The 12,261-nt window shown below is 37.9% G+C and overlaps 1 protein-coding gene across 2 annotated transcripts in view; it reads left to right on the top strand.

Moving 5' to 3' along the window:
• The window catches only part of LOC126266620 (uncharacterized), an 85,805-nt gene that overhangs the window by 55,385 nt on the left and 18,159 nt on the right, over positions 1 to 12,261 (top strand). For both annotated transcript variants that reach the window (XM_049970971.1, XM_049970980.1), the window contains exon 6: positions 11,630 to 11,928. In XM_049970971.1, the coding sequence (XP_049826928.1) occupies positions 11,630 to 11,928 (299 nt within the window). The remainder of the gene's footprint in view (positions 1 to 11,629; positions 11,929 to 12,261) is intronic.

Below are 12,261 nucleotides of genomic sequence, written 5' to 3'. Positions count from 1 at the left end.
AAATAATATATTGTCTAAGCCACAGTTCGGATTCCTTAATGGTTCTGATATGGATAAAGCTATTTACAGTTAAAGTGAGAATGTATTTAATGCATTAGCTAACAAATGAGAGGCTACAGGAATTATCTGTGATCTGTCAAAAGCATTAGAATATTATAGTGTTACGGGCAATGCTGTGAAATGTTTTGAGTCTTATCTAACAAACAGGAAACAAAGGGTGTCATTGTGAAATACCTGTGGAGTAAACAGTCAGTCTTCATCTGATTGGGAATTAGTTATATGTTGTGTTTCTCAAGGTTTCATCGTGTGTCCGTTACTTTTTCTTGTGTGCATTAATGACCTCTTGTCTGTTACATTGTCAGATGCTAAGTTTTTGTTAGATGATACAAACATTGCAATAAGTAGCAAGTCAAGTACAGATTTAGAAATAGCAGCTAATCAAATTTTCACCGATATTAATAAATGGCTTTGAGCTAATTTGCTCTCATTAAATTTTGAAAAGCTCATCTGTATTCAGTTCAGAACCTGTAAGAGATTTCCTTCCAGGATGTGCTAACATGTGAAGATTTGCAGATTGAATAGGTTGATAGTGTTAAATTTCTGGGATTACAATTCGATAATAAATTCAGGTGGCAAGGGTATACTACAGAACTGGTGAAGTGCCTAAACAAGTCTGTATTTGCAGTGAGAATGATGTCTGGTATAGGAGATATAAGTATAAAAAAATTGGCATACTTTGCTTGCTTTCATCTAATATGCCATACAGGATCATATTCTGCGGTAACTCATCAAACTGAGCAAAAGTTTTTAGCGTGCAAAAGTGCGTAATAAAATTATTTGTGTTGTAAATTCAAGAACATCATGTAGAAACCTGTTCAAGGAACTTCGTATTCCAACCACTGTCTCTCAGTGTATTTATTCCTTAATGAAATTTGCTGCAATTAATATATATCTATTACCAACCAATAGCTAAATATGAGGATTGCTCAGAAAGTAATGTACTGCACTTTCTTTCTCAGCCAGAAACAATGCTACATATGCAAAATGTTATGTATTTGAAATCTCCTGAATGAGTGCGCCAAGATTCCATCATTTCAGACACACAGCGTGACTGCAAGACGTTTCAAAATGGCATCTGTAGGTGATGTACATTACAAGCAGCGTGCCATCATTGAATTTCTCAATGCAGAGAAAGAAACCTGGAAATACTGACAAATGCTTGTGGAAAGTCTACGGAGCATCTGATGTCAACAGAAGTACAATTAGTCGCTGGGCATGGAGGGTGAGGTCATCAAAAGGCATTTTGGTGGAGCTCTACGATTTGCAGCCTTCGGAGAGACCACCTGCAGCTGTCACCTGACAAGTTGCAGCGAGCTTTCACTTGTTTGGGCCATTAAAAGATGCCATTCATGGAAGACATTTTAAGGATGATGAGGAGGTGACACACACACTGAAGCACTGGGTCTGCCACCAGGACAAGGATTGGTACCGAGAGGGCATACAGCCCTCGTTTAGCGCTGGAGGAAGGCCATAGAATGGGATGGAGATTATGTGGAAAAATGGTGTGTGTGTTTAAAATGCCATTCTTTTGTGTGTGAAATTCTCATTGTGTTGAACAAAAAATGCGCAGTTCATTATTTTCTGGGCAGCCCTCGTACTTAGTATCAATACTAAGAATAAGAGTGATCTATATAAATACCTAAAATCACTTACCTTGGTCTGTAAAGGGGTCCAATATCCAGGAACATCCATTTTCAATAAATTGCCAGCAGCCATTAAAGACTTGTTTTCAGGTTGAAGCATGCTTTAAACAGAGTTAGAAAGACTTTTTGATAGGAAAAACTTGCTGATTTCATTTTCAGCAGATTGAGCCCTGTGTTGTACTAATTATGGTGTGCAGCAAAGTAGAGTTACTTCATACAACAGGGAATATCTTTGTGCATGTTACATCGAACAGTGACTGCCACCTGCAGCAAATGAGGCAGGCAACACAACAGATGGAGCAGTTCAGAAATCCATTAGTAAGTTGTCAGGAAGCAGACTGAAAGTAAATTAATATTGCTTTCCGAGTCATATTCAACACAAAATATGGTACTACTTATGGTAGTATTGTTCTACCAAATTAACTTTGATAATTCCTGTAAAATTATTCTGATAGCCTAAAGGCGCCGTTCATGTGAAACTGTCAAGAACTAAATTAATTTCAAACTGGAAGAACATGAGGAAATGGATAAAGACACTACCCTTCTCCCAGTTTGGTTAATCTCCTATTATTTTGGATTTTCTCTGCTTTAGGTGTACTGAAAATAGAAAATGTCATTCATGAGCCACATTTTTACCCCCCTCCACCCATCTTTTTTTTATGGGGGCTGGAGGGAGGTGGGGGGGGGGGTGGTGGTGGCAAAGCGTCAGCAGCACTTATATTGTAATCTTTGAAAGTAGATGATATTAACAGCTGTAAGATCAGAATGATATGAGTGCCCAGTGAATGGTGCGGTGTTATACTAACTGTTTGGGACAACAATGGTGGTTGTATATCCAATTTAGTACTGACTACTTAAGTGGAGATATTGTGCTGTTGTTATCCCCTTTTACGAGCAGTGACTCGGATTAAGGACTATATATTTCATCCTGCTCTACAAGCACTGATGTGCAAATAGGGCCACCATTCTTGCTACACAACCTGATGTTTCCCTCAAGAGCAAGTTAAGAGTGGAACTAAAAACTCATAACACTTGAACGGAAATAGTAAGCAACTTGCTCAGTCTACTGTATGCCCCATCAGCATCAAGCAGGCAGGTATGCTGCTCAAGATGGTGAGTTACACTAAACTTCTTGGGCAAAGGAAAATGAGATATGACAGTTGAGTAAAGCTACAAGTAAATTTTTGCCTATTGTTAGTCCCGTTGTGAGTTGTACAAAAATTATGATGTGTCATGCCGTCTTTCCATTCAGATGATACTGGTTTTCTTATTTTATAGTTAATGAGCGGACTGAAATGTTGAATGATAGTTACAGTCATCATGAAGGTTAGTGATTTCTCCTCCATTGCAATTTAATTACTATTTTGATATTGTTAATGCAGTGTGTATGCTGTCATTATGGATAATTAAATGCAAACATCCATCTATGAGACCAAAGATAAATTTTGGTTATAGATTAAATATTGCTCACTTTGAAGTTAAATCATGCGCAGCTGTTTTTAAAATAAACCTGTAATTCAGTTTGACAACGAAGTATCTTTTGTTTGTATCTATTTGAATAATTCGAAAACTGACAACTTTGTTCATTGTCATAATTACATTAATTCTGCAGATAACTGCATAAAAATATTTGTCTGCTGTGAGCCGTGTGCGGCTCACGTTGATGCCATTCGTAGCTTGGTATCTTGTAATAGCGATAGTGGCGTCTCGTTTTCAGCGCTTATCAATAGCACATACTGTGGTGTACCATCTTTGGAGCGGCCTCTAGTATTTTCGGGTCGTTGTGTGCCCAGGGAGTTGAGTTGGGGCGGAGCAGCATTCTGGGCCGGACATCCAGTACTCTCCCAACCTCTGGTGACACACATGCACTGTCCGACGAAAAGATGTGGTTGCGAGAGTGCACGGGCACGTCAAGGATCGAATTCAGCAAGTTTTAGTTGAATGGACCGTGATATTGGAGTAGTGCAGCTTTCAACCTGTGTGTGTGTGTGTGTGTGTGTGTGTGTGTGTGTGTGTGTGTGTGTGTGTGTGTGTCGAAGTGCCCTCATAGCAATAAGTTGTCAGTTGACAATTTATACTGCGTTCTTTTCGTTCCTGACTTGAGTGGGAATGACCGTTGGTCAGACGATGTGCATTTGGTTTTCTGACCACTTCTGGCTTCTCTGTTTTTGTGCCAATATAATTCATCTGTATTCGTTTCACAGTGACTGGTTTTAGTATTGTGAGTTGTTAGTGTGTTTCTTGTGCTTCTGAATGAGCAGTTATTTTAATGCTGTCTCCGTACTGGATTTGGAGAGCTGTTATGAATGGAATTCAGTTCGGCTTCGGACGGAGCAGCGACTAGTTAGCCAGTTGGTCGGCACTTAAGCTACCCCTAGTGTGAGTTGCCATCCTGTTACGTGATTACAACTCTCGGTTGCCTGTCTCACTGCTTACAGAGCTGTAGTCACCTTCCTCAGGTTGATCCAGGGAGCACTGTCTGTGGATCACTCCGTCTTATTTGAACAAGTTGTCCTAATTGTTCAAAATTAACCCTAATGTTTTAACATGTTATTTCATTTCCCACTTGTAATTCTGGCGTACAGTCGTTAATTGTTTGTAACATTGGCTGTGGCTTTGTCAACTAATAGTTTCAGTTCTGTCTTGACAATTCCTTCAGCGGTCACTGTAACTTTCGGCACTTATTAAAATTGTTAAAAGGGTTTTTCGTATTTTTAATGTGTAGTTGTCCACCTTAGTGGTAATTCAGGCCTTCAGCCGTTGTGTATTTTTGAAATTGCTTCTGGCCTTCAGCCGATGAATAGTTTTGAACCTTCTTAATCAGACCTTCAGCCGTTGATTTTGTGTGTAACATTGCTTGTGGTCTTCAGTCAACAACAACTTGCAATTCTTCTAATAAGGCTTTCAGGTGCCAGTGTAGTAAAACTTTTTAAAACAGATTGTTGAGAGTTTATTGTTTTTTTTTTAAATAGTGTGTCTGTTTTCTGTGCAACCAATGGTAACTGATTAGGCCCCATCCACACTTTTCCTGCTTTCCCTAAGTCCCACATCTTGTGCTGCGCAACCAAAATGACAGTCACTGTACAGGTTCTGTATGTTACAGTTAGCTACATCTTCAGATACCTGAATTCCTCCTTAAGCTGTGTAGAAATATCCTGATCATTAGATATTTGTATAAACAGGTACCTTAATCTGAGAAATCAATGTCTGAGAAAAGGGATGCCCTTAATGGCCTATAATATAGGTAGTAAGATTGAGTGCCATCCAGCAAATGTTTAGCAACCAGTGGTAGTTGGACTTCCAGAACTATGGCTGAAATGTTCTTAGTTTACTAGATATTTACAATTAATTATGATAAATTCTGAACAAATCTTGATTAATATAAGGGTGACAATGAGCCAGAAAATTGAAATTTTTGACTGCGAGGTGGTTAGTTTACTGGTAAATTAAAGTTTCTTTCATCTTTTACTTTGCATGAAATCAGCTTTTTTTGCTTTAGCCACTACTACAGCCATGTTGTGATGGTGACATTATCGATGCTATAAACTATCTGAGTGCTACTGCAACTGTAGCCATGGATTAAAATCACGATGGAAAATATGTTTAATGTCAGTTGTTTCTCATCTTCCTCTACTGTAACTGGAAATGACCACAATGAAATTGACAGAATCCTAAGAAACCCTTGAGTTCAGACTGCACTGCTATACAGGTAAAGAAAAGCAGCTTTTCTTAACCCTTAGGTGACTGGAAGAGGATGTTAATTGAAAATATTTATCAGAATATTATAAATATTAATTTCAGTGAGGTTTCCACTTTTTGTATTTAATAGACTATCTTACTTCAATACTTTCCTGCCAATACCACCTATGAAGAGGCAACAGCCATATATCAGTAGTAGAGTAATGTGAATTATTTCCTCATTTTCAAAAATTCATATCTTTGTTCAGTCACACATCAATGCTGAAATTTTTACAGTACATTGTGCTCATATAGGTGTACAAACTGTGCAAAAATAATTTTTATATTCAGACCCACCTGAGATAACTAACTCCAAACTTTACAAAAACTGAAAATTTTCAAATTTCAAAAATTCATAAAAAAATAAGGAAACATTTGTAAGTGTTCTTGCTCTATATGAGGCTAGTAGTGTATGATATCTAACTACAAGAAATAAATACTCTCATAAATCACTTCTTGTTTGTTATTTTTGGGCCTAAAAAGTGGATTTTTGAAAATTTGGATACCAAACTTTGGAGGTCATTTTGACTGGTTATTTTTGAATTTAGGGTATTTTGTGTAATATACAATGTTGTAGACGACACTTTTCTAAAACAGTCATGTCAATTGCAATGAATGTTGTAACTTAACCCAGTGCAGAGATATTCAAATTTTTGCTAATGTCTCCAGACTGAAAAATTGTCGCACACCAATAAATAAAAACGACCACCATCCAATAAAGGTGCAAGATAAATTATTTTAAAAAAAGGTTTTGAACTTCTCAAATATAGGGCAATCACATATAAAGAAATTAAAATATTTAAAAATGGGCAAGCAACCATTCCTGGACCACTTCATATGGATTGACCCAATGGCTACGGTACATTAAATATTTGTGGACTGATAATGGAGGAGGACCAGAAATAAACACCAATACCAATGACTGTGTTGATTTGATGATAATTGATGAGCTGCAAAAAGTGATCAAAAAAAAAAGTTGCTGGGCACTGATAGCATAAACATGTCTGATCAGTATAGACTTTCAAATTTTATGAATGTTTGCAGGCTGAATAGACATGAGACAGATGAATCAATAGAGTTTTGGTATGCCAGTATATCTGAAAGAAATATTTTTTTAAAAATACTTGTGATCAGCCAGCCACATACCCCTGATAAACAGATTCAAGTACTTGAAATACTTCTATATTTTATCAAATCGTAAGTTGAAATATTTTATTTTATTTTATGGCTTTTACTATCTTCATAACATTCTTCACTTGATGCAGTTATTGGTAACCATGACACTGACCAACCTAAACGCAGTTAACAAGAAACCCTTCCTTTTACAAGTTTTCTGTGGAACCTTTTGTAAACCTCTATTGCTTAATATTTCAAACAGTGGTTTATACATTGAAAAGTATATATTAAAAAAGATTGTGGCTTGATGACTGCAAATTCAAATGTCCAGAATTTTGTCTCTACTTGGTCATGAGACTTTATCCGATAGTTCACGAGTTCACAAGTTTCAACTTTTTCTTGTTTAGTGAATGTGGGAAAAGAAGACTTCTTTTATGGCTTGAATTAAGTGATCAACTCATTTTCCCTGAAAGCTGATTGGTTGGAGGTAGTGGGGTGGGGAGAGGTGGGAAGAGTTAATCACAAGTGAGGAAAGTGACGGCATGAGGCACTATGGTGTTAAAATCAACCAGTAGTTTGGAGACAGCTCAACATTAATATCACATAAGAGAATTTGTGATAGTTGTCACTTTTTCTCTAGAGTTTCTATGGCCGTAGCTTACACAGATGATTGGTGGAAGCACAAGATTACAGGTTTAGCCTGAGTGTGATGATTAACTTTCAGAACAAGTACTTAATAAGGGCTGTAAACTATTCACCAATACTGGGACGGAAATGGTAATATTATTTTAGGGATTTACAGCTTCTAGAAGTTATTGAAAATTATGATTTTTAATAACAACTATATGTCGCTTTATTACAATCGGTACTAAAATACTGCTTGGTGACACTAATGCACACATTGTGAAAAATGGGAAATTTGAGACTGTTATAGGAGAATATCAAGCACACTTAAAAATAAACAGTAATAAAAGACTGATCAATTTGTATAAAATATTCTAGTTAAAACTGATGTCCACACATTTTCACAGGAACTTACAAATATTAAAGTGATCAGAAAGGAAGAATGTGATTCAGATCATTCTGTCTCTAACCAGGCTGAAACTCAGTTTCTCACATTTAAAACAAAAAGAAAATCCAGAAAATAAGTAGATACAGCTCCAGAAGAACCAATTGTACATAAGAAAATATAGAAAAATTTAGAGAAGAAATTGAGACAACTGAAAATGTGTTTGTCAAGAACTCGAGACTAAAATCACTTCAGTGGCAGAGGAAGCTTTAGGACTATCTAAAAATGAAAATAATACATGGTACAGTGATGAGTGTGAACAAGACTAAAATACAGAGCTAAAAGATTGAGGAAGTGAGATGTTCAAAAACAAAACAACCACCTAGAGCCGTACAGACAACTGAGAAAAAAAAAAACATTGAAAGTAATCCAGAAAATGAAAACAACTTTCGATAATTTTAAAATTTTTACCCGTCTTTGAAACACAAGTTTTAGGGATATCAAGTGCTAATTATTTTTTTTCAAAAGTTAAAAGTGCAAAATTTGGATTGAATAATTCACATTTCAGCAAAAAATTTTGACAGACTCTTTGACTGTCCAGTTCCAACAGGTAAATTAGAATTTTCAGACACACAGGAAAATCTCAACTTCCTCTAACAGAGCTAGAAATTAACAAAGGCAACACTCTAAAAACAACAAAGCAAGTGGTGAAAACTGAATTATAGCAGAATTATTGAAATGATCATAACCAGAGACTATAAAAGATCTACACTGCCTTTTGAAAACATTTGTAAAACTGAAAAGATACCAGAAGAGTAGAAAATATTATTATTTAAATCACTACAGAAAAAGGGAAACAAACAGTGTCAGCAGAGGAGTGTCAGTTCTACACTCCTGGAAATGGAAAAAAGAACACATTGACACCGGTGTGTCACACACACCATACTTGCTCCGGACACTGCGAGAGGGCTGTACAAGCAATTATCACACGCACGGCACAGTGGACACACTAGGAACCGTGGTGTTGGCCGTCGAATGGCGCTAGCTGCGCAGCATTTGTGCACCGCCGCCGTCAGTGTCAGCCAGTTTGCCGTGGCATACGGAGCTCCATCGCAGTCTTTAACACTGGTAGCATGCCGCGACAGCGTGGACGTGAACCGTATGTGCAGTTGACGGACTTTGAGCGAGGGCGTATAGTGGGCATGCGGGAGGCCGGGTGGACGTACCGCCGAATTGCTCAACACGTGGGGTGTGAGGTCTCCACAGTACATCGATGTTGTCGCCAGTGGTCGGCGGAAGGTGCACGTGCCCGTCGACCTGGGACCAGACGGCAGCGACGCACGGATGCACGCCAAGACCGTAGGATCCTACGCAGTGCCATAGGGGACCGCACCGCCACTTCCCAGCAAATTAGGGACACTGTTGCTCCTGGGGTATCGGCGAGGACCATTCGCAACCGTCTCCATGAAGCTGGGCTACGGTCCCGCACACCGTTAGGCCGTCTTCCGCTCATGCCCCAACATCGTGCAGCCCGCCTCCAGTGGTGTCGCGACAGGCGTGAATGGAGGGACGAATGGAGACGTGTCGTCTTCAGCGATGAGAGTCGCTTCTGCCTTGGTGCCAATGATGGTCGTATGCGTGTTTGGCGCCGTGCAGGTGAGCGCCACAATCAGGACTGCATATGACCGAGGCACACAGGGCCAACACCCGGCATCATGGTGTGGGGAGCGATCTCCTACACTGGCCGTACACCTCTGGTGATCGTCGAGGGGACACTGAATAGTGCACGGTACATCCAAACCGTCATCGAACCCATCGTTCTACCATTCCTAGACCGGCAAGGGAACTTGCTGTTCCAACAGAACAATGCACGTTCGCATGATTCCCGTGCCACCCAACGTGCTCTAGAAGGTGTAAGTCAACTACCCTGGCCAGCAAGATCTCCGGATCTGTCCCCCATTGAGCATGTTTGGGACTGGATGAAGCGTCGTCTCACGCGGTCTGCACGTCCAGCACGAACGCTGGTCCAACTGAGGCGCCAGGTGAAAATGGCATGGCAAGCCGTTCCACAGGACTACATCCAGCATCTCTACGATCGTCTCCATGGGAGAATAGCAGCCTGCATTGCTGCGAAAGGTGGATATACACTGTACTAGTGCTGACATTGTGCATGCTCTGTTGCCTGTGTCTATGTCCCTGTGGTTCTGTCAGTGTGATCATGTGATGTATCTGACCCCAGGAATGTGTCAATAAAGTTTCCCCTTCCTGGGACAATGAATTCACGGTGTTCTTATTTCAATTTCCAGGAGTGTATAATACTAGTGGCTTATAAAATGTTTTCAAAAATTGTCATGAACAGAGCTGAAGAAACTTCTGACAAATAGCTGCAAGAATATGAGTGTGGTATTTCAAAGAGATGATCATGCATAGAAAATGTTTTTCATTTAAAATCGATAATTTTCACATTATGTTAACCAGCAAATCTATAACAGTATGTCATTGATTCCAAGAAATCATTGGAATCTATAGTCAGAGAAAAAGTGCCTAAAATCAGTAGAGAATTTTATGTTAAGGCAAATTAGCACACATTATTTAAATTGAAATGTATGTGAGAATTATCTCAGCCGTTTGAAATAAAAACTAGTGTTGGACAAGAAGATGGCTTATCACCTGTAGTGTTGAAGTGTTAGAGGAAAAAAATTTAAGTATCTGGAATTTAGAGTTGAAAAGGTTACCAAATTGAACAAATAAATCTGGGAATTGTGGGAAGGAATTCAAATGGAGTTAACAGTTAATGTAAACTGTGTGACTTTTTCGGTACTATCAGAAAATCTTACAGAACCAGGTACTTTGATAAATCTCCGGGAAAGAGTTGTTCTCATAATTTCAGCTGAAAAAACAAAATTCATGACAAATATAAAAAAAACACAAAAATTCGTAAAATCACATAGGTAAAATAGTGAGTTAGTAAATTGAAATATCGTGGTCAAACTGCTCAGTAGAAAGCACTAGGAAAATTTGCAATGGATTTAAAAGTTTGTAAAATGTAAAGCATACATGGTTTTACTAAAAATATTGCAACAAGAACTACTTATCTAAGAATATAAAATTAAAACCCTGCGCTAAGTGCTAAGACCAGAATGTTAATATGGATGTGAATTCTTAATAATGGCAAAGTAGAGAGACTTGAAAGACAAATTATTGGAAAAATAATGGGTGCAATTCAAACCAGTGATGGTTGAAAATGAGAAGTAATGTGAATATTTACCAAAAAGATAGAAAATATCAGAAGTAATGGCAAAGTAATGGTTAACCTTATTTGAATATATCTACCAAACGAATGCTAAGTCTTACAAAACAAATATTCATGTAGTTCTGGAAAAATAAGTCAACAATATCACAAGTTTCAGAAATATGAAAAGAACCAGAAAGAAACAACATCCAAGAATTAGAAATGAGTATTTTTAAGAATAAAATAGTAAATTTAGAGGGCTTTGAGACAAGAAATAATAAAATACAAAGAACATGGACAGAAGAGCAAAAGGAGAAGATGGATGACTGGAAAAAAAAGAAAAAGAAAAGAAGAAAGCAGAGAAATGAACTTATGTGATCCCATTGGGTCAGTACAAAGATACTGTGCATATAGCTGTTGTGCAAATAATTCAAAAAATTCAATGTAGATGATATTCTAATGTCCCATGTGTCTGTAGATAAGATGCCATATTAATTTAGACCTGTGCCTGATTCCTTTTGGCAGCCACAGGACACATGCAATGTGTCATGAAAGGTAAAGTACACAAGTAATCTAAATAACAACAAATTCTGATGTTACATATTTCCTAACCTAAATAAAATCTGTATGTATGTCAGGAAAAATATAACAGAAAAGCTTATTGAGGATGTCTTAACTGTGGTGAAATGTATTTGGGTAGTAAAGCAAAAAAGTAATTTTGTGCTAGCACGAAAGGGGGACCAACCTTTAGTTCATTATCATTTTTCTACATCCACAGGAATGAGAGCTCGAGATTCCAAAATTGCAGATTTTTCGTTTTTTGTTTTCCAGGAAGTTTTTGAAGCAGATTACAGCTATTAAAGATGCAGGTTTTAGAGGAGCAACGAATGAAGTTGAAACATTTCTTGCTCATACAAGTAAAAAGAAGCAGTCTAAAGGTATAGTGAATGCAGATGAATTGATGCCACTCAAAAATGCTGCAGAAAGTTTGGAGAAAAAGTTGTTAAACCACATCAAAAGGAATAAGTGTTCACATGTCATACGTGACAGAGCTGTTGACTACTTACTGAGTGGTCAGGTATTTATACCACCTGCGGGTATATGGAACATGTTCACAGCGGATAGCACAGGTATTGTTTACAAACATTTTAATTATTTAATGTTGATTGTCAAGTAGTATTCTTGAACTTTATTGCTTATTTCTTGGGTAGAGGAAACCTTAAGAAAAAGCAGATGGACACGTGTGAAAAAGTAAATACAAACAAATGCTATATTTTGGTGCAAAGGGTTCCCTATCCTGACAGAAGAGAGGAAAGGGTTTGGGTAAGACTATTAAGGGTTAAAAAATTGAGGAAAATTTACCAGTGATGCTGGGTCAATGGAAAAAAAATATTGATTGTAAGGTATGGGACAAAATTAGAAGTGAAAGAGAGCAGTTGGCGAATCAGTGTATGGAAATACTT

This window comes from Schistocerca gregaria, chromosome 1 (assembly GCF_023897955.1).
Source record: "Schistocerca gregaria isolate iqSchGreg1 chromosome 1, iqSchGreg1.2, whole genome shotgun sequence".
In the NCBI taxonomy this organism is placed as follows: Eukaryota; Metazoa; Arthropoda; class Insecta; order Orthoptera; family Acrididae; genus Schistocerca; species Schistocerca gregaria.
Note: the sequence above shows the minus strand (reverse complement) of the source record. Positions and strands in the feature narration are given on the sequence as shown.